The 23778-nt window shown below is 47.6% G+C and overlaps 1 protein-coding gene across 1 annotated transcript in view; it reads left to right on the top strand.

Annotated features, from left to right (window-relative positions):
• The window catches only part of LOC131272133 (GAS2-like protein pickled eggs), a 37349-nt gene extending 13703 nt beyond the window's left edge, over positions 1-23646 (top strand). Inside the window, exons 3-11 of the mRNA XM_058273774.1 lie at positions 437-899; positions 11862-12058; positions 12381-12499; positions 12759-13027; positions 17380-17487; positions 19999-20183; positions 20267-20423; positions 20511-20907; positions 21262-23646. Coding sequence (XP_058129757.1) covers positions 726-899; positions 11862-12058; positions 12381-12499; positions 12759-13027; positions 17380-17487; positions 19999-20183; positions 20267-20423; positions 20511-20907; positions 21262-22517 — 2862 coding nt within the window. The 5' untranslated portion in view covers positions 437-725 and the 3' untranslated portion in view covers positions 22518-23646. The remainder of the gene's footprint in view (positions 1-436; positions 900-11861; positions 12059-12380; positions 12500-12758; positions 13028-17379; positions 17488-19998; positions 20184-20266; positions 20424-20510; positions 20908-21261) is intronic.
• Positions 23647-23778: the final 132 nt, after the last annotated feature.

The raw sequence follows: 23778 nt of genomic DNA, 5'->3' as shown, positions 1-23778 counted from the left end.
TACTATTGAACATTTCCACCGCATTTTCCTGTTCGCTTTCACTTCTGGTGGTTGTTTTTTTCCCCCCAATCTGATTCTGGTTTCGTTTTTTGTTTTTCGCTTTTGTTTTGTCTCCTTCATTTCTTGTTGCGCCTCGTTGGGTTTGTTTATGACGCTTCGTTTTCCGTGTTGGGTCGTTTCACTTTTAATTAGTTTTCATTTTCGAACCCCTGGTCGACCTTGGAAACTATCAAGGTTGGTTTGGTTTTGATTCTTTGCGCCCGGTTCCTTATTTGTTCTTTCGTGAATTGAAGTTTTTTGTCTTTCAGTTGATCATTCTATCCACTCATTCTACTGATTAATCAGGGTTCTTAGGGTTTGGTTGTATTTTTTTAAGCTTTTTCAATTAAATAAATAACTTTTGCTTATCATAATTTCCGCTCTTCTTTCTTTACAGATTTTCTCTCAATGAAAATCCAATTGATAAACGAATTTGCTAGGCTACCGGAAGCCTGACGGAAAGTGACGCTTTCCTGACAACAAACATTCGTTACGCGTTTCAGTGGTGATAAGAACAGTTCCCGAGCTGTAAAAAGGGGGTGGATCAACCAAGCGTACCGGCGGAAACTAGTCAACCGGGGAGATCCATCACGGACAACACCGACTAAGCTCCGAACCAAGACGGACGTGGTTGGGGACTGACAACAAAAGCTACCAAACCTCGAAGGAACCGTACCGGCAGCAACATGAACACCGTCCTGCTTGAGTCCCGGCCGTACCGGCCGTTCAAATCGAGCGAGGAGTATCTGTACGCGATGCGGGAGGATCTGGCCGAATGGCTCAACACGATGTACCCGGACCTGCGCATCAACGTGGAAAACTTTATGGACCGGCTTGACACGGGCGTGGCACTTTGTAAGGTAAGTTTTGCGAAAAGCTAGGGTGGGATAAATCCATCACTATTTGGTTGCAATACTAAATGTCGATTGCTTCCCCCGTGGCGATTGTATGTAAACTTGTCTGTTTCTGATAATTTTGAAACAACCGCTCCATTATTATTCGATTGTTGGTTTTCTTTAACGAAAGATTGCATTTACTGACCATCATTCCATTTTTGCAACGCAAGGAAAGGGGCCATTCCCGATCGGGGTGCGATAAAGGATTGTAATTTATGTTCCGAAAATGTTGCTTCCATCCATGACGCCGTTTTAAGAGGATTGACCAAGATGAACCGTCCTTCGCCGGAACTTTACCAAAAGTGTAAGAGGGTTACGGTATTTATGGACCGACTAATGAAGAGATGTCCTTCGAGGGTGCCGACAGAATGGCTATGCAGACGTCATACTTGCCACGTCGAGGAATAAAAATATGACCTTTTCGTAATGTCATTCCTTTTTAAATATATATTGTGGAATTTTATGTGAAATGGATATTTTTAAGGTATTTTTATTGTAGCATTTTGCAGAGCGTAATGCGCACTCTAAAATGTAGCCTATTAGCATGTAATTTATTAATCTTGTCAAGGATTAAAAATCAGTACCTGGGCCTTGTGAACTTTAAAAAGAACCAAACACATAACATTACTGAAAAGGTATTTGTATCCCTAATATTATTAATTTATACAATACTGTAATAAAAATAGGGATTCATCCTGTATTTTTTATTATTTACGTTACCACGCTACCGAGTGTAAGCTGAATTGAATCAAATCGAGTGCCATAAGAGCTGAATCAACTCAAATCCAGTCCTTAATGGTTCAAATCTGACTCAAATCCAAAACTAAAAAATCAAATCTGATTAGAATCCGTCAAATGAAATGGATTCCAAGGATTGGAATCCTTTAGAATCCGTCAAGGGATCAAATCTTTGAGTCTTCCGAATCCGGATTCTGTCACCACTAAATAGTGTTTGGCTTTGTAATGACGGACGGTTTGGCTTTACGCTGAAAGACCAATATGAAGAATCCCAGCCCCAAACCGTACTTATTAACTCTTTTCACAGTATCTGGTTTTGAAGAAAAGGCACAATAACATAACTTCAAAAAACACCTTCTTATTTTTAATAATTCAGTTTTGCATTGATGCGCACCAAACACGATAAACAAAACTAAATTAGGCGAGGAAGCAAGAATATTTAAATTTTAAGGCATTCCCACACAACACCAAGTCGTATTAAGTTGAATAAATTGAATCTCATATTAGTATATTTTGAATCGGAATCGCAGTATGCATAGACAATGTACGAGCAATGTATATTCTTTGTTGCATATGATGCCGATTAAGAATGTAATACGATTTTCTTTATGCATACGTATAGAAATACGAACAATGTACGGCTGATGTATATCGTAAGTCGTATATGATGCCGACTTAGAAAATATACGACTAAACATATACATTTTGAACAATGTACGGTTAGCGCCTCCACTTTTGTACGTATAGGCATTATTTTAGCATCATTTACGATTCAATCATATTGCATAGAAGTACGATTATTTCAAGTTGATATTCGATTTACATGCATATGTGTTGTGTGGGTTGTTGAAAACGTAATTGTGCTGCTATAATAAGATAACTTGCATTCCGGATCGCACGGTACAGCGCCCTTCGCCAGCATACACCCTGCAGGAGATTTCCATTATTCGCGCAATCCGTATTTGGAGTTGAAGAGCAACAACGAGGGCACGGGGGTCCCTCGGCGAGGGAAACGAACCCAACGACAATTGAACACCCCCACGGTGGCGCGCATTTAAATTATCGCTCACTTCTCCACGTCAATTGATTGTCAAGGGCTGCGCTGGGGGAACAGTTTTTGGAGAACCTGCAGCGGCTCGGTTGCAGCCGTAACCGGGCCGTGTTGCGTTTGGAATGTCTCGGTGGGGTTTAATTTTCCGCCTTCTTGACATTCCGACCAACCATTGGATTCCCCTTCCCCTCACTCATTGGAAGAAACTCGAAGGGATCTCCCGGACGTTCGTCCGATTCGGGGTTAAATTAGAAGCGCTGCACACATTAACACCAATTAGTCGTGGATGGATCCCGTTGGCACTCCAGGGCCCGGCCTAAGTTTGAGGCCATTTCTCAACCCCACGACTGCGATGCATTCCAACCGGCGGAGACAACCGGCTCGAACCCACACTTTGTTTGCCGCGAAACGATTTGTTTTTAAGCACTGTTAGTAGCGCTAGAGCTTCTCCATTGCCGTGGACCACGATGGATGGGGATGGGATTTGGCTTTTTTTCTTTTGGACTATCGGAATCTCTGTTCCCTCGCTTTCATTGACAAACGACAAGAGCGACACACTTTGCTGGTTGGGAACTTGTTTCGAGGGGGCAACGTCGAAAATCGACAAATTGCCGTTTGATTTTTCGGCAAGTGGTTCGATTGTGGATCGGTCGGATTTTTCCTTTTTCGAGAAACTACCACATATTTTATCGACTCTTTAATTATTCCTCCCGCATACTTTCCGCGGTGTTTCCGTGTATGCCAAATCGGAATCGGACCGTTTGAGATGAGCGAGATAGAATAAAGATAAATTAATGTCATAAACACACTCGGCGGTGCGACACTCGGCGCGCTACTTCCGAATCGTGGCTTACCCAGCTTCCGGGGGGCTTTCTGGCAGAGAAGCCCATTAGAACACAACCACCAACAACAAGGTTCGTGAGGCAGGGAGTCCATTGATCTCTGCGCAACACCAACTCCCCGAGCCCGGAAGATCGTGTATTGGCGCCCCGTATCACGCCGAGACCTTGGCGCCGTACGACGTGCCGTGCAGAGAAGGTCAGACAGCGCGCGCGTACACGACCAAACATACGCGAACGATGCTGGATAAGGAAATTGCCACTCGAACCTGCTCGGGACCATCCGCGACCGTGATCTGCAAAATGACGGCGTCGATGTCGACGACGACCTGTTGAATCATTCTCTATTGCCACCGCACTGGGGTGTTTGGTGATTACGGACGCGCGCACACACACACACACTCTGGACGGTGGCGTGTGTATGTTCGCGGCATCGCCTCGAGCTGGTGCGTGGCTCCTTATTTGGCGGGAAGCGTTCTGTTTGTTTCCCTAACCCTGGGGTTGCTACCCTCTCTTTCTCTCTCACTGATTCGCTCGGTGAGGTGCAACTCCCAGGACAACAAGTGGCGATTTTGGGCTCAAAATAAGATCTTCAACGAGTTCCCAAACTAGCAAGCTAATGGATTAGGACTGCATGCACCGGTACGACCACCTCGAGCTATGCGTTGTGCAGTCGCCACTCGTCGCTCTAAATACGTCATCACATGTCGTGCGTAAAGTGCAGAATGTGCAAGCTGTGGTTGCCGAGAAGGTTGATTGTAAGAACGTGTGCACGCAAATAGAATCACAATTATGTCGCCGCAGAAGTGCACGGTATCACGTCGCCTAGACTTGCGCACTCCCCAAACTATGCGTGCATCGCATCGGAGGATGCGGAAGTGTGTGCCCTGGCGTACCCGAAAACCTTATCCACTCCCCAGCATGAGAAGCAGCGGCGGTAGGGTTGGTAGCGGGATCGAAAGATCTCCCGACTCTGCGGGAGGAGGAAAGAATTACGAGCATCAAGAAACTCTTCGGTGTGACTCCGATCACGTCGACGTCTGCACACGGAGGGCAACTGCTGGGATATGGGCGATGATGGTGGGACACTCCCTAAAAATAGTTCCCCAACTATCACCAGCGAGCGCTACATCAGAAGGCTGGCGCATCAGCTTCAGCATGTCTGCGGAACTCGGACGACGATGCCTAACGTTCTCGAGCTGCTCGCTCGCTCGCACGCTTGCCTTTTATGATGATACGACGACGGGATGCGGGCATTGGGATTGCATTGCCGATCGTTGCCACCGGATTTAATGTTGAGATGTGTGTATGTGTTTTTTTAGATCTTCTGTGTGTTGTTTTTTTTTTGGGTATCCGGCCCCTTCGCTCCCTCCAACCATCAGAAACGGTCGCACTTGTGCACTTGGAATGCGCCCACCGTATGCCCGGGGTCCGGTATCGCTTAGGCCGGCTAGTCCTCAGAAGACTACGAATGAAAATTTATTTAGAACAACTGGCACAACAGCATCACTATGAATCCCCGACGCGGTTCCCTCCCTCTCCCACCGAAACACGGGGTCGCACAAACAGGAACACCACCATAAACCATCCCGGGAACCATCTTCCTCGCCGTTCCCACATCTGGTGGACATCGTTCTATCAACCGGCTGGCGGAGAACCTTCATTCGGAATTGCCCTCCCTCGGAACCCGCAAACTCCATCTTGGCAGTTGCCGTTGTGTGCAGCTGCGTTGCCGGTTCTTGTGTTGGATTGGATTTTCCGTTTTCCCCGCTCGCCAAAGCGGAAGGTACTGCCTGCAACTGCATGCCGCAGACTTCCTCCTCGCCGATCTCTCGAAAATAGTCCCATAATCCTCCGAGACCGTATTCGGTTTTAGAAAGGGGGGAAGAATAAATTGGGCTGCCGGTTTGATTTGAAAACGGGGTTTGAATTGGACTCAATTGAGTTGCACGTCGAAATGGCCGGGCGGGGGAACAAAAACCGATCCCGCCCAAGGCCTCAGACTATATGTGCCCGACGTCGTTCCACAGTATTTCATTGATCCAGCAGGGTTATGGTTCCGAAGTGGCGTTCTCAAAACTTTCCTCTGTAAGAACATTGACTGACTCTAAATTCCAGTCGAGGTCCAGTCTGATTTGCGTTTTCCTTCTTCAATACTTTCCTTGAAAGAGTGCCGACTGAATATGTCTAAAATATGACCATTACTTAATTTAACCTTCTATTAGTTCTGAATACACTTCGCCTCTAAAACGTTGGGCGATCTTGCAAGCGGTTCTTCTAGAAGTGCTTGGATTAGCTCAAGGGTTTGCTTCACAAGCTTCTTGGCAAACTTCTACGCCCCGGTCACACATTTATCAATCGAGCCATTTTTGGCCACCGAGGCCGAACGACATCTCGGGGTGTGTGTAATCGGGCACCCACTCGCCAAGCGGTTCGCGAGTTCCTTGAACTTTAAAAGCGAGGAGAAACGTCAGAACAGCCGCACTCGCAACCGAGACGAAATGCGCGAAATGCTATCCACAAGGACGGTTCGGTTTGCGATTAACAAGATTGGTTCTTTTTCGGCCAACATTGACAGACAAGAGAGATGGCTTTTTAACTCAAGCTTCCTGAAAGCTGCTACGGGCTATTAGCCATCGACGATCGATGGTTTAGACAATCTCGTGTGTAGATATTTACCACTGACTTGTGTTTTACTGCCTCTATATAATTAGTCCAGCATTTCTTATCAAACAGCTTAAGCTGGCAAGGAGTTATAAAATGTGCCCACATCGTAGGACTCGTTCCATTAGCCACTTCCAGGAGTTCGGTTTTGCTGGTTTGTCGGTGGTCTACCGGGCAACAAGATCAACCCAAAGATATCTGCTGCCTTTTCATTGAACTATCCAGAAATCCCAGCCCATTAAAAGTGGAATTGTGTCGCTCACCTTTACTTTACGAGCTTCTAAGAAGGGGAGTAAATATTAATCCACCGTGCCTTGTTTTCCCCCAAAATCCAGACGAACTGTTTTAAACCCTTAATGCCGCCATTGCGTCTCGAGGTGGTGCAGATCGTTAAAATTTTATTATCATTATTTTTTTTTTTCAAGTTGTTTCGTTGTTTTTCTGCTCGTGTGAACCCGAACCAAATCCGACCCGGCGCCAGATCGATGAAGCGATCGCGTTTCGTTTAAGTGTCGCCCGATGATCGCCGATCGCTTAAGTGTGGGAGCTCTTTTGGCGGTCGTAAAGCGATGAATGATTATACTCTGTGCCGTGCCACGGTACTGCCCCTTCCCGGGGGGGTGGTTTTTAATTCGACCGTTAGTATGCACATAATTAATTTCACGATCATACTTTTAAATGACACTCGATAATCGTTTGCAACGGGGAAAACATTTTACATTCACTCTAGAAACATCTAGCTTGGACAGTTTGCTTTGGTACTTTGACTTTCCAATTTCTGCGTCGTTTAGATGATGTTCTAATGCGTCTCCTTTTAGGCCCACCGAAGTGTGGCTTCACCTTTCGCCATCCACCTCTCCCCGTGTTCGGACAATTTACTTTGATCTTTACGCTTGCGAAAGGCCGCTAAAACGTTTCCGATGTTGCAAAAAACAACAACAAAATTAAAAAGAACAAAGCATATTTACGTTCTAATGCGAGTCGCTCGTTTTTGTTTCGATCCATCTTCAAAATCAATCAACGAGAGCCCTCGACTGTTGACACCGCTTAGGATGGGTAAATAAATAGCTAAGTAAATAGATAAATGAAAAAAAAACGCTCACAAACAATCGCCGTACACAAACCCACCCGCTCTTCCTTCCCGTTGGCTATCATAGAAAGATCTTCCGCGGAGTCCGCAGCGTCCGAGTGTCATGCATCTCCCCATACATCTGCAAACATGACCAGCGGATGGGGACCTTTTGACCGAACGGTTCGCGTCGTTTGTGATTTAACCACCAATCTCGCATCTCCATAATAAACTTCAACAAAGCGATGTGTAATACGATGCTGATGTATCCAGCGTCCGCAGCGTCGGCGGAGTGCTTGCCCCGAAACCGCAACACCCAGGCTATGCGACCCCTGGCCTACCCCAGGCGGGGGTCGTTCCCATCGAGCGGCACCGAGAGGCCATCATTATTGTCAAAAGTCATTCCGCGTCGTGTTGTCGCTGTGCGACTCTCATCACACACTCGATCGAGTGCTGCCATTTGACAGTGGAGGTAGTAGATGGTCGACCGTGGATGCTGGATGCCGCGAGTGGACCGGAGATGGCCGCGGTGTATACTACCACATACGAGGCGCGTAGGTGTGCTGAACCTGATGGACCTGCCGGACTCGCTGGACTCGCTGGTGTGGTATCGTTCTGTGACGTGGAAGTTTAGTTTTTTTCCATTCTCTGTCATAGTTGTCAAAGCGATCGTAACCCCCGCGCGTGTGTCGTGTGGCGATCCTCCGCACCCTTTGCCGTTAGATCACGTCCCCTTTCGATCCCTTAGAGACGTTCCTATTCGCACCGGGTGAAACCGCTACTCACGTACACTCCGAAGGCCCTTCAAAGGTGCGTGAAATCGAAAGCAAACAACGAAATCAATTTTCCAGCTCCGTCGGTCACGGTGTGTCACGATTTTGCGTTTACCGGGCCGTTCTGAAGAGAAAGGTTGATGGCAGTGCGTCGTGACGGGAAAGGAAACGAACCACCACGAGCGGTGTCGAGGGGGGGGGGGGGCGGATGGGTAAGAATTGGGAATGGTGGGGACAAATAAGCCAAGGTCACCAACGTCGTAATTCCATCGTGTGCGAACGCGACGAAGCACGGAATGGTTGTTGGACCCGCCGGAGTACGACACTTCCTTGTTTGGGAAGGCACTCGAAACCCGCACTTCGGTTCTAGGCTCTGCCAACCTCCCTCCACCCCCCCCCCCCCCCCCTCCCCCCCTTGGCGGGTGAGATGACGCTGGCCTGCGGGTGTATGGGCGGACCTATTGTGCAGCTAATAATGCAGCTTAGTGTCGTCGTCGTCGTCGTCGTTGTCGTTGCCATCGACGTCGAGGTAGTAATGGGCAAGCGGGCATATAATTGCGATAATGAAGTCGACTTTTCCATACGGCTTTTGTTTTAGCCGTCCCTTTCGTGGCTGCACATAAAATGCAGCCAAAGCCGTGACCAACCACCAACGGCCCTTCGTGTCTGACGTCCGGCCCATCGCCGCAAAGTTTAAGCCAAAGTTTTCCTTTTTCGCCCTCGGTGCTTGGAGCCGGACGCACGCTGCTGTATTCGTCACGCCATTTGTTTGTTTTTTTGCCGCCCTAATAAACGACATCTACGCGTTAGTTGCCCGCGGCTGCTTCTGGCCAATTTGGCTTCGTTATAAACTGACCACCGGTGTGCATGGCCACAGTTGTTGTAAGCCTCGTCGCTGTAGGGAAAGGAAGCTGCACCAAAACCGTTTGCAGACAACGCTTCCTTTGAAGGGCCTCTCTCTAACTCTTTTGCAGCACCATTTGCACTCGGAAAAGCGCCTAAGAAGAGTGACGACGGATGGCTACGCTTTTAAAGCCGCGGCTTCGGCCAGCTGCGTGAAGGCGTGAAACCGAGCAAAAATGTTTCACGATATCTTATCGCGTCTCGGCGGAAGAGCAAAACATGGGCCCGCGTTCTCGACACGAACCGACGAGAACCGTTTCCAAAAATGTCGTCGGAATGGCACCAAACAAAACAAAAAACAAACGGAGCTTGAATTCATTCAACTAACAAATCAATCGACCCCGAACCGACCCTTCGAAGCGATTGGCCACCCGGGGCATGTCCAAACCGATCTGGGCCCGATCCGGAGCACCGAATGGCACCATTAATGGGGCGGTCCGGGTTTGGTTCATACATAAGCAATCGGGCAAAATCGGCTCGAGCGCCACGCAATCACGAATCGCAATCCTTTTTGGCGCTGGCGGGGTATGTTCTAAGGGCTGCGGAGGTGCGACCGCTCCGGTGTCCATATTTAAAAACCCCTCCCCAATGCGAGATCGCCATTTTTGGACGCTCGCCGTTTGCTTCACTAGAATCGGGTGGAGTGATCCGCTTTCTGAAAGATAGAGCGCGATCGATATCCTATTCGATATCCGCGGTTCTCGATCGAACCGTTTTCCCATCCAATGAGTTGGTTTTTTTAAATTTATTTTCTCTCGGCCTTCGGCACGCGACTGTACTGTTGTTCGTGGAAAACAAATGATTTCGTGTGTGTCTTTTTTGTTGCTCTCGCAAGGGGTTTTCCACAATTCTCCACGCTTGCGATTGCTCATGCAGCGGCGCCTTTGCCGGCACGTTTGCGATATTTTTAACTATTTCGCGGCAAAATGCAGTCATGCGAAAACTTTGTTGATTACTCATAGCAAAATCAATAGCCACAGCGATTATGAGCATGAGATGTTGAAACAACGTGGCATAGAAAAAGAGGTATGAAATTTGATAAGTTTGCAAGATAACATTTATTTGATAATTTTGAAAAATAAAAATTGTAGCAAATAGCGTTTGCGAGATAACAAATTTAGTTTTAGAGGTAAATAGTGTTTTGCTCATACTCAATGGTGAGTTATAGGAAAACAAAAAAATATTTCACAATACGTTATGGTGGATAACTAGTCGATGAATGTTTTTAAAATCACTCGGTTTTCATCAATAAAAAGTTTGGTTAAAGATTCGGTCCCAGAAAATGTTGTAATATACATATAAAACATACATTTATGTACAAAACAAATGTATTGTTTAGTGTGTTTTATGATAAATATAAAGTCGATTATCGTGATTTTGTATATTTTATTTTTGATTAGAAAAACATAATCTAATGCAAATAATGAAACAAATTGCGTAATACAACTCTTGGGTGTTCCAAGTAATTACTCATTTGTACTCCGAAATCGAAATTGATTTAAAAGTAGTTCAAACTTCATAATTTTCGATATGTGTCATCAAACTTTAATATGCCAAATATTGAAAACAAGATTATGTTTTACTTACGATGGTTAAATAAAACCACAATAATTTTTAATTTGTTGTATTCTTTAAAACAAACAGATTTGATTGAATGTTGTTTGTGGTTCGTATAAAATGAGCCGAACTTAGTTAAACTGTGTATAAGAAGTTTGTGAACCAGATTATCCTCTCAATTTTTTTAAACATATTTTGAAAATATTCCTAGTGTATTTTTTGTCTAACAAGAAACTCGAACAAATCCTTCTTATTAAAATATGGAATATGAGCAAGATTATTATTGTTTTGTTTTTTAAAGGAAATTGAAGCTTTATTATATAAAAAAAATATTTACATGTGTAGAGTTTTTCCTTCACAAGATGGCAGCTACTAAGAGTATAGTTACATCTCTTGAAGAGATGTTTCAAGATTGTGGGTCAAGATATGAACTGGTTGTTGCTTTAAAGCTTGAAACACTTTACATGAGCAAGATTATTAATCTATGGCAGTGTCTATAAAATCATATGTTTCCCACGCCAAAGAACTTATTTATGTATAGCGTTTGAAAAGTAAACGAGCAGTTCCAGGAACTAGATCCTTATCTCGTCTATCTTATTGGTTCCTTTTTCTTCCTACATTCTACTGGATGGCTTAAAATATTCTCAACACCTCGTTTCCTGGCAAACGGGGTCCGATCTCACCACCGGTGAATCATCGGCACGTTGTGCGGACACTTCGAACCCGTACACACGTACGCTCAGCATGTAAACATTTGCTTATGCCACAAATCCTTCCTGCCGTGGATTCACTTCGCTTTACGTCAATCCGTTCGCATTGCTCATGCGGCAGCGAGAGGAGGAAGATTGGGTAGTTAACAAAAGAGAGCAGGGGAGCTTTGAAAAGAAAATTGTTATGATCCGCACCGACACCAGCGACGAACGAGCCGAACCTTCGTCACGGCATTTCTCCGTCCGCGGGCTCGTTAAGAATTCCGTACGGGTACGAACCGTCGATACTTGCATACCGAGGAGCGCAAGTAATCTGTCGTTCGAACCACGATCCAAACCTACCCTTCCGTCCCGTTTTACTTTATTTTTTTTCTTTGGTAATCCTTTCGATCGGGCACGATCTGACGGTCCACCACCTATAAATCGCCGTCGAGGCGGGCGTGTGGACTTGTTAAGTATGTTTTAATTTATCGAACCAAAGATTTAGGCTAGTGGGCAGGGGAGGGAAATCAAAAAAAGTTCCCAACTTACCTCGGTTTAAAGTCACACCACAAGCGAATGGGGGTGATTAATATTCTCTACCTTTTACATCTCCTTTCCGCAAAAAAAAACCCTCCGTCAGCATGCCAACAACGTCCGAGTGGCCGCCGAACAGTACATCGCCCGGCGGATGGCGCGGAACAAATCCATGACGAAATCGATCACATCCGGCCTGGCCGGGCCGATCCTGAACATGGGCAACGTGCACTTCCTGGCCGCGGCCAAGAGCGGCACCTTCTTCGCCCGGGACAACGTGTCCAACTTCATCACCTGGTGCAGGTAGGTTTATGTCTTGCCCTCTTTTCCCTGGAAGTGCTGGACACTGGCGCCACCACCCAGCGGTGTCGACCCAGAAAAAGTGCATCGAGCTCCATAAATAGAACACCTCACATCGCCCCGCACAACACCACGTCCTAGCCAAGGACCTGTCCATTGCTCCCATTTCGATTGCATATATTCCTGCAATCGTATACTGCATAACATGGCGTGCCAGAAGCTTTCCGCGTCCTCGCCGGATGCCTCCTCTCCTTCCTGGGCACAATTTTCCAATCAGTGTTTTCTAATGCGATTTTCTTTTCTCCTTCATACTCCTCTGCCGCAGGAAAAGCCTTCAAATACTCGAGTGTCTGCTGTTCGAAACGGACGATTTGATAATGCGCAAGAACGAAAAACACGTCATCCTGTGCCTGCTGGAGGTCGCCCGACGCGGTGCCAAGTTCGGTAGGTCCCCGACAAGGATACGCGTCCCCGTGCCGCCAGGCCAACGGGCTTTGGTGGCCGCATAACGATGACTCAGCAGCCCGCGCCGGTGGTGGAAATCGATTCGATTTAAATAAAACCCGGCCCCGCCCGGGCCCGCGGTGACATCACATCGGTCATTAGCGTGACCGCGGTGGTGGCTTCCTCGGTGGAAAACATTCCCATTGCGCTTTGGGTTTTGTAAAAACTATCATTACACGTTTCGTCGTTTCGTCCACAGGCATGCTTGCCCCGATGTTGGTCCAGATGGAGCGCCAGATCGATCGGGAAATTGCGGCCGACAATCGGGCGAACAGTGGCGTCGGGTGCGGCACGCAGACGGAGGGTGGCGAGAACGGTGGTACCGGCGCGGGCGTATCGACCGGCACCGAGACCGAGCTGTACGACAGCGACAGCGAGGAGGAGGACCACGAGTCGGAGTCGCCGATGCTGATGTACGGCCCGCAGCCCCAGATTGTCACCAACGATCTGAAGAGCCTGGACGAGATGGTAAGCACCTTAACTGCGCTCTTAATCCACACCACACCGTTCGAAATATATCAAATATACAGCCTATGACCTAAGACATGTGTCTGAGTTCTTCGTAAAAAAATCCTGTTGGATCCTTTGTACTTCGTAGACCACCAAACCCCTTTCGTCCAGCTATACCTTGGAACCTGCTACAGTTTAGAAGACCAATTCAAAGAGTAATTTTTTGGATCGGCCCAATTTTTGGGGGGACTAAAACCCTCACGACTTCTCTTACACGCGTTCACCTTGAGCCCTTTCAACCCTTTGCCCTGCATGGAGAGATTTAAATCAATTTGTCTGCTGCGCTACGGTTGTGCATTTGTCTTGCACAATCTGCCCTTCAACATTCCGGAGAGGCTCAGAAGGACATAGCGCATACGCATCTAGACAGGTATCTGCACGTCTTTTTGGGTCGTACCCTTCCACCGGTGCGTGATGTTGGGGCCATTGTGTCATGGGTTTGTGGTTTTGTCAACCGTTCAACTTAGCACATCCTTGTGCAATGGAGTGGCGGTTTACAGGTTTGACGGATGCAAAGATCGCGTGAGCTTTAAGCTGACAAAAGCGGGACTGACCTCGCTTCCCGCCCATCGACGTTGGGATGCTTACGTTTTGAAGTTCCTTGTACGTGTAGTAACTCTATCCAGTCTGCATGAGATCAAGTGTGAACTGAGACTGTTCTCTTACCGTTTTCCTACATTACACGTTAGTCGGTTGATGTCACCGCGTGTGGACACAATCAATTTGACAATTATCCAGCCGTTGGGGTCATCGATTGTCACCATGGGAAGACTCCCGCATATCTCTTTCCGCTTCACTGTCGTTGGCCAACCAGGCTCGGCGTGTGAAGGGACGGTGACTTGTTCTTTGCCCTCCTCGAGCTGGTGTTTATCCTCACCAGCAGGTGATGCAACATGTGTCAAGGGCCTTCGACCTTGCCGTCAGATGCGAGCTGCCGCTGGGAGAGAGGTGGTGGTTGAGTGGTGAAATCATCCCCAAACAACACCCGCCACCTTTTTTAACCTCATCCGCCGCACGGGATTTGGCCTCTGACACACGCACCGTTTGACGGTTGACAGCATGACAAGCAGCGCGCTGGAACGATACGGCTTCCGAAAGTGTAGGGTTGCCCGGTTGGCCTTCTTCGGGTGATTTTCAAGCGGGCCGCTCTTTGCAGCAGCCAGCAGTACATTGTTGTACGCGCATGAAGACGCGTTGGCAAACAATAGGGCCCTCAATGTTTGGCCGGGTTGAACAATTGAGCAAACCGTTGGCAAACGTTTGGACACCCGAATCGATTTCATGCGATTGTTGTTTGCTCGCCAAACGTGCCAGCCTCTTTTTCCGCTACGCAATCTTGTCACTTTTCTAGCCAACTCTTAGGGGTTGTTTTTTGTTGTCCTCCTGTGATTTCAGTAGCTTGACAGAGTAAACATAAGAATTGCTGTACAACTCAATTTTCACAGTTGAGCTGTGTTTTTTTTTCAGTTTCACGCCTTTGAATTTCATCACTTCACAAACGGAATAAAACAAATAACTTGAATTCATCAACTGGACACGCAATAAAAGTAAAAGAAAAAACATAAGACGCGATTCTACTTAGCTTTTCAGTGTGTAAAAAAATGTTAAAATATTTCAACCCAATTGTTTGTGCTGTGAATCGTTGAAAAAATGGTAAAAGAAATCATCATAATTAAACTTACATGTTCTACTGTTTAACAAAGTGGTGCACGATTAAAGATACTGAATCCTGGAAATGGTCTGTACATTGTATGCAGTACAATAGTGACACACATTAAAAACTCTTGATTTCTTGAAAACAATCATTTGGAAATGAATTTTGCTTCGGTGTATCTAAACAAATTTTTAGGAGATAAACAAAAAAACAACAAACAAAACAGATGTATAAAACACTCAAAAATAAAGTAAAAGACATCAATTGAAAATTGATAAGTACCGCAAAGTGTTTAATTAATGAAACCGTGTAAAAATAGTTTCGCTCCTTTTTGAGAACGAAGAAAACAAGCCAATTTAAAAATGTTTTTTCTTTTCTCTTTGAAATGTTGGTATGTGATGTAGTTTGCTCAAGAAGGGACAAAAAATTTATTGAAGAGCCAAAATTTGCCTCGACAATGTGTTTCGTAAAAGAGTTCTATTCAATCTGTGTTGGCACACCAAATTTGTTCTAGAAAATCCCTAGGGATGTGAAAAGTACAATGAACGTTGTAGTAGGCTATAAGAAGTCAGCCCAAGGAATAGTATATTATAGTAGGCTGGTGCCATGAGCTGACACATTTCACGCTGGTAAACTATTCTGTTGTGCAATATACAAACTTTGTTCAATCATTTAAAAACAAGCAGCTTAAATAAGTACAGAAGAACTGAAACGGTCTCAAACCCAACGCAGCAGAACGTTAAGTTTCCAAATAAGAACACGCCGTGAATGTCGGTGGCGATCGCACGTTGATTGGATCACCCGGTTACATCTCAATTCCGCCCTCGATTGGACATTTGATTGGTGATCGCAATATAAATATTATTGCCCCAATCCGTGCGCAAATTAGCGATTCCCGATGCTTCGTCGGAGTTGAAAATTGATTCTCGTTCTTTTCCAATCCCCCTCACTCCTCCCCCGCTGCCTTCTGCCGTCACTTTCACGGCGGATTATCGGTTCGTGGGATTGTTTGGTTTTGCGCGATTCCGTTTCGTATCGATCGGACGAGGATAATTGTCACCGGGCTGCGCCACCGATGGCTACGATCGTTTGCCGCCAACGTCCCAACACCACCACCACCATCGCTACCGCCACTGCCACCGTCATGTTATCCTCATTCTTCTTCCCCGCCAAACGGAGGGCCCGCCGCTCGCACCAAACGGTAAAGGAAAACGCAAACGTGTAGGAAGTGTGGTTCGCTAGTGGATAGAGAGTTTCGCTAATAGTTCCCAACCACCATCATCATCCGCCGGTGCTCGGCGCGATCCATACACACACACACACAAATCCCCCTTCGCCCAGATCATGGCATGAGCATGCAAATGTGGTCGCCGATCGGCCATTAGAAGTCAGCCAAAGAACGAACGAAGAAGAACGAAGGTGGTTGGTTGGGCGGCTTTCCACGTCTTCTAGTCCCCGCGAAAAGAAGTGTTCTGCCTGCCGGATGGGTGGAATGTGGCGGAGGGGAGGCAACACGAGACGGGTGATTAAATCGAAGTCTCTCCGCGGTGCTCCCCTTTGCCTTCACCCCATCCCCGCTTCGAACAGGTTCTGGCGGAAGGGAGACTGGCTGCTTAAGTCGCACGCGCGCGCTTACGACATTCTTGTAGAGATCGGCTTTTTCTACCTCTCCTCGACCCCGTGGGTTTTACCCTTACCCGGCTTAAAGCTACAGGTCGCGCAATACGGCGGCTCACCGTCGCCCTTACCGTGCTGACCACAACGACGATGATGATGATGATGATGATGTTGATGTTGATACACTGATGGTGATAATGGTTATTATTATTGCTATTACAAGCCTCCCGGGTACTCCGTCCGCCCAAATAGTCCCCGTCGACACCCGGTCCACACCCCGATCGTACGCTTTCTTCGTCCTCGTCTCGGCCCGGAGCGGTTCTCGGAGGCCTACCATCATCACGCCAGCGCACCAGAAAACCGGGGGCTCGTGGCCTGGCAAAAAGGCAACCCCCTCCAACGACGGCAAAGGCGATCGGCGGCGGCTTAAGTCGACCGGCCGTGGTCACAACAGCGCTAGCAGCCTGTACAGCTAAAAAACCCGCGTGGGCGAAGATAGGCCGGTCTGGGGCGAGATGTGTATATGCTGCCGCGCACATGCTGATTACTGGATCTAGCCCTCGTCCGTTGCCTTCCCTCCGTTTTTTGCGTAGTTCTTTTGCGCAAGGGGTCCCAAGACACCCCCAGCCCGAAACGAGTAGAACCAGCCTGTTGGTGAAGCCCCCGTTAGAGGCGAGGGACTCAGTATATCTCCCCGCCCATCCATTGTTGCCTGTTACGAGCCGCAAATTTATTTTACAGCTAGATCTAGCGCACGACAATAGTTGGCCACGTCCAAACACACACGCTTCGCCCATACCACCGGCCCTCCCCTTGTCCCTTGGCACGGGGGACACGAACCGACACACATCACTCATTACCCTCACCGCGTCGTAAAAGCGAGAAAAGCGCACGCACAAATTTCTAGCTCTGTGACCCCCTTTGTTTCCGGTAGACACAAACCTGACAGCTTCAGGCTTCCCGGTCAATGTTATCGCTATCGCGTCTGCGGCATCGAATGACCCCGGTTCTAATTATGCTTCCCTTCCTTCCGCCGTAGGTTCGAGATCTGGTGGAAAAGTGCACCTGCCCGTCGCAGTTCCCGATGGTGCGCGTCTCCGAGGGCAAGTACAGGATCGGCGATACCAAAGTGCTCATCTTCGTGCGGGTAAGTTTTGGGGGGGTGGAGGAGAACAATCATACAACGAGTTCCGGGCGAACTGCGATGAGGAAAGGGGTGTCTTGTATGAAGACACGAAGACGTCATACTTAGAGGGTCATACTCTATGTTAGAGATATTCTGTTAGAGGTTCAAGTCCCGACTGGACATAATATGGCTATTAAAGCTGCACTTTCATTTCCCCTTTCGGTTAGTTTTAACACCACTTTCCTTTACAATGCCGTTCGACTACTCATTCATAACTCAATGTGTTAATTCCGGATGTACCGACAATACCGCAATTACATCTACAAGTTCTCACACTCACTCCACCAAGACTCCAAAGGGGCTCGAGAATAATTTTCCCTTTCCCACCGGTGGCTTTCCGCTGGAAGCGGCTTGGAACGATCACCAAAGTTCTTTTGTCCCTTTTAAGACCCTAGTCCCAAGAAGCACGCTGCATTATTCAGCCGGAGTGTGCATACATTTCTGGGTGTACAGGCGTTCCGAGAACCGTACGTAGGTTGGTGGGAACGCTGGAGTGCATTCTTTCTAAACCTCGGAATGCATTTTGTGTTTTGTTCGCCATAGTTGAACCACTCGTCGTCTTGTAGGTACCTGCACGGGAGGTTCTATCAATCGGATTAACGTCAAACAAGACTCTGTTCCTAGAATTTATCAAAATGCAGACGAAAACCGGCGAGGTTGATCCCTTCAAGATCAGGCGATGAAGATGGAATGTGTAAATGTAAAAGGAAACAACTCAACAAGGAGATTAATGCACCCGTAGGAGGACTTTTGCCTTACCTCTTCATCATTCTAACACCATTTCCATGACACGGTTTCATTTCATTTTTTCGTTTTGTTGTCCCCGTTTCCTGTCGGGGTGGGTTTCCGCCGCGCCGTGTTATCACATCCCACTCCCAAGCCCATGTTGCATTACATCGGTTCTTCCGCTTGCAGTGATTTCGTCAGGGCCGATAAAATGACACCTTCATTACGATAAAATGTTTACTCCGCCCGGAGTGTTATGAGTCAACTTCATTCAGCTAAAATGCATGTTGCTTCACCGCAAGATAAGCGACTACCATTTCGTTATTTTTCATATTGTTTGGACGTACTTTTGATTTTAATTTGATACCGTTTCTGACGAGGGCCGTAGGAATACCAGCCGGTAGTGGAACGGGAGTTCCTTGAACAGCATTCGTGTTTTTTTCTATCCACTCATAAAATACATGAATATGCAAGTTGCACCAAAATTAGACAATGTTTCCTTCTTATAAATTTTGTCTTGCATTGTAAAAAATAGTTAACTGATAAGCAAAAGATATTATTTTTATCTAAAACATGAACAGTTACAAGTGGAACATAACTAAGAAAGTATATGATAAAATATGATGATATGATAAATAACATGAAACGATATGTTGAAAAGAACCAGAATGTGCCGTTTTGAGCATAATCAATCATTCAGTACATACCAGCGTACAAATCGTTTGGGACTTTAATTTCCATCCATAAACTCTACTGTTTTTTAAATGTAGCTTTCAACTTAAAATATTTTTATTTAAATATCTTTTATTATTTTATGTTGCCGATACAATAATGAAGATTCTAGAAAACTCAGTTTTTTTAGAAATCAATCATTTAAATGAGTGAATGTTTGCAAAACTCACCCAGCAAACTAACCTATTTCAATATTTTGAAAATGAAATATAGTCTCTTAATATTTAAGTATTAAAATAGCTTGAATATGTATAACAAAAAGATACGGTACTCATAAAGACAAAGAAGAATGCTCTACTTAAGATTGAAAGAGGCTTTGTAATTAATTTGTTATTAGTAACTGTGTCATTAATGTTCGTCATTCGCGGACGATTTAAGTGATTTTGAAACGCTATATGAGCAGTTCGTGGGGCGATAACATGCGATAAGATACGCGTGGTTCTAATCTTTCGTTCGCCAGTTGACGTTTCTAGTACGACCCTATCATGGGCAAACCCGATCATAGGTCGCGCATGCCGTTGGACAACCGATCCAATATTTGTGCACTGCCCAACGCGGCGTGACCGAGAGTGCGGATCGATCGACCGTACCGTCCCTTTACTTAACGGGGGAAGCTAAACATTGATCGCTTATCGGTTCGAGAGATGATTTGAGTGAACGACCTCGTCTTGAGGATGATTATGAATCACCGCCGTGCTTTCTTCGCACGGAAAGAAGCGCCGGAGGAAGTTGAATGAAATCGAATGGTATCGACTTTATGGAGCGTTTAATATGCAATTAACGAGGAGGCGATCGAGCCTGTGGTTGCGTGATCGTAGTGCAGCGTGACAGAAAATGCGCTTGGTTCCGCTGCAGTGGCAGTGCAGCAGATTGCATAAACCAACCATTCGATGGTGACTTTTGCAGAAACATCCGAATGCCAACCCAAGGCAAACGATGTCTTGTCGGAAGGTCATTAAAATAACCACAATTCATTAATCATCTTAAAAAATGACTTATTTATCCCGATCCCAGATTCTTCGCTCGCACGTGATGGTCCGCGTTGGAGGAGGCTGGGACACGCTGGCCCACTACCTGGACAAGCACGATCCCTGCCGGTGTCGTTCGCAGCATCGCTCGTCCGCCTCGGCCCGACTGATCACCAAAACTACCAACGCCAACGGTATCGAGCTGCACAAGGCTCAGGTCCACTACGACAGGTAGGATTTCCACGGATAATATCCTGCTTGGTTCCGAGAAGTAAAACGCGCCACTTTTTCCATTTCGACCTTCGCGTTTACAGGTCCGGCTCGCCGTGGAAGGCTAGCGCCGGTCAAAACGGATCGCCGATCAATGCAGGCAGCGCCAGCAACACCAACACCCTGTCGCCTCCATCGCGCGCCCGAAGTCGTAGCCGCAGTCCCAGTGCCCAGCGTAGCCGACCGTCGGTGGAAAATCAGGTACTTTCGGGGTATGCTTTTAGGACCTGAGGGCCGAAACTCATAGGTCTCTCCCTCTTCCTCTCCATCCCTCTGCCGTTCTATCAGGATAAACTGCAACCGCCCGGATCGCCGATGAAAACCGCCCGTCGCTCGGTTTCACCGAGCCCGCGCAGAATTCTGGCGGAAGGCAAGCGAAAACCGGTTGGCACGCCGGCCACTGCCACTGTTGGGGTGCACTTTGAATGTGATAAGGATGCCGGGCTGACGGCTACCACCGCGACGGCGGCGGTGGCGACCGCCACATCCGTGGCATCCTCCGAGGATGAGAAGAATCGCTACGAGAGCGTCAGCGACAATGGTAGCGAAATCAGCGACGAAGGCTACCGCAGCCTTGGGTTGGTCCAGGGTGCTCAGAATGGTACCAGCGGAACGGCGAACGGTGGGCCGCGCAAAGGCTTCGGAAGCAACAGTCAACACTCGAGCGAAGATGCAGATACTAATGGTGAGGCTCGGGTGGCGGAAGCGGGGAAAGTGTATGTGAAACTAAGTAGGCAGGATTAACAGTTCGCGATGTGCGTGTGTGTGTGTGTGTGTGTGTGTGCGCGTGTGTGCGAGTATGTCAGGGGAACAGAAATGCTTGCTAATGAACTTATAGGAGCGATAATCGCCTACTTAGCTTTTTCTTCTAAGCACGAACTGAAACGTTCACGTTGCCAAAAGGAATGGCAAAGGAAATGTGACCTCTTCACAAACCGGTGAAACAGTCGGAGCACACTTTAGGTGTCATTTTCTTAACCTGCAAAACATTGTCGTAGTTAAATTAAATAATACAACATGTTTGTTCTTTTTTCCGCAGCGCATCTCGATACGACCACTTCCGATTCGCATACGACCAGCCCAACTGAGGACGAAAGTTCGACCAAAACGAACAACGATGACGAGCTGACGACTGTCTCGGATGAAGTTACCACAGGGCTCGCCGATGCGCTCGCTTGCCAGCAGGAGCACGATTCGTTGATCGATTGCCCGGACGGGGCGGTAACGGGGGCAGTCACGAACGGGGGCCCAGCGTCAGGCAGCTTCGAGAGCTACGGCGTGTACGTGAACGACGACGAGATCACGGTGGACATTGCGAATGCGACCGGTTTGCGTAAGACGGGCTTCTCCGATCGGATACTGGACCGTACCAGCACGCTGGCTACGCCCACGGCAGGCCTCGGCGCTGGTGCCGGTGGTGCTACTGGTGCCGGTAACACACGCATCCCGCGCTCCCCTGTTGCGCCGCGGCGTAAGGAGAGTGCGGAAAGTGGCACCAGCAGCGTTACCACCGGCCACTCGACGGTTACCGACGAGTTGCCAGTGGGAGGGCAGCTGCGCCCGAAGGCTTCCACCGGCAAATCGGGCATCGGTCGCAAACCGAGCGCACCCGCTGGTCCCATCGTCAGCGAAGCGGCAAAAGAAACCAACACCTGGAGTGGCAGGACGTCGAAGAAGCGTCCCTCCTTGACACACCAAACGTTCTCCCCGGCTACTGGGAAGGCCGCTTCTCCGGCACCCAGCGGTGGTGGTGGACCGTTCACGCGCAATTCACCCGTCCGGTCGACTCTGGCTGCCGAGCGTACCCTGACCGGCCGGCGCCAGATGAAACCGGTGTCCGCGAACAACTCCGCCAACACTTCACCGAGCAAATCGGCCACCGGCGGAGTCGCCGACCCGGTTGCACTGCTCGTCCAGCAGATCAAGGAAACGCTCGATTCGGGCTCGAACGACACGCAGATTGTAGAGCGTATGCGGCGTCTCGTTTCACAAACGAGCGTTCCGGATGAAGGTACGACGCATCCGTCGCTCGTGGACGACTTCACCACCGCTTGGGTGCACAGCAATGGGAATCTCGATCGCTCGAAGGTGATCCTGGCGGCCGACGATCGGCAAGGATCGCCCGCGAAGCCCCACTCGTCCACACTGTCCAAGCGGGCGAGTACGCTCTCCAACACGTCCGAAGGGACGCAGTCGAACTGTCGCGATCTGGCGTCGGTCGTGTCGCCTCGGCGCCTCGACAAGGGTCTCTCAAAGATACCGGCTCCGGTACGCGCCAACACCGGATTGTACTGACGACGCGGTGCTGCCTAGCCAAAAGAGAACGAACGGCGATGAGCCTATCGTGTTTTTTTTACCTTGACTCTCCTCCCGACGAAGAGCCAGCAAGGAGTCGACCTTTTTTCGGGTCGGTTCCTGAAGATTGCCACTTATAAGCACTGCACATGCAACCAAATAGTGGCGCCTCCACCCGTGAACTCCGTCGTTTCGTGGCAGCTCCATTCCGAGCGCAACCTACCTGCTGAGTATGATCCATCGATTTTCAACCCATCATTTCCCTCCGGAAAAGGGTTTTGAGATTTTAAAGGATCTTTTGTTCATCTTTGACACCCCATTCCCAAAGCGGCATAACTTGCTCCCGGCGGGAAAACTATTTTTTAAGTGACTAACATACAAAACGAAACACACAAACACATTGTGCTCTGATTGTTGAAATCATATCAAAAGAGAAGCTTAAGGGAAAGGCACTGGGAAAGAGAAAAGGCAAACTGAACTGACGGCGCGAGGAAACGTCGAAGCAAACCACTTTTCCTCACGCACTGCTTGCTGGTTAAGGAGCGAGGAATTGTAGGGACGGAATCATCATTCCGGAAGCGTTTACTATTTTCCATTTACATTGCCACTGTACGGCTTCCTTTTTTGCTTCCCGTTGTTACTATGCTATATAGGATTGTTTTGTAGTTTAAAAAATGTGCTATATACAAATTATATACAACACATCAAACATACATTTCTTATCATTGTGTGCTTCCAGCTCGTTCTCTTGCAAACTTTATTCACTCTCTCTTTCTCTCGATAACTCTAAATCAATCTGTAGCTTCATGTTGGGCCGTTTTTAGAGACAAGCCCACGAAGACAGTCTCGTTACGTTTATTATAGCGCACGTGTTGCAGTAAGGATAACAGCATACGATATGATACTGGATTAACTATCAATTATTTACTAATCCCTTTTAGTATGTACATCCTAACGCGATGGAATGGAGCAATACCGAGACGAAATGAGCGTCCGGTTTTCGGATGCAAGCTACTGGGCTGAATGACTGACTACTGCTTTTTTACCGAAGTAGCTTAGGAAAAAAAAAATAACGCAGCATCTAGAGGATTTTAGAACGTAGTAAAGGAACGGAAAATCGAGAACGCAGGTGCTTTTATGCGGCGCATGAGTGAATTGAAGGAAATGGCAAAAACAGTCCCTTCTATTTGAGCAACATGCGACCGGTGTTCGTAGTTTTTCGTTTTGTTTTTAATCCTGCCTAGTGCATTTTTTAAACTGT

This window comes from Anopheles coustani, chromosome 3 (genome assembly GCF_943734705.1).
Source record: "Anopheles coustani chromosome 3, idAnoCousDA_361_x.2, whole genome shotgun sequence".
Taxonomy (NCBI): Eukaryota; Metazoa; Arthropoda; class Insecta; order Diptera; family Culicidae; genus Anopheles; species Anopheles coustani.
Note: the sequence above shows the minus strand (reverse complement) of the source record. Positions and strands in the feature narration are given on the sequence as shown.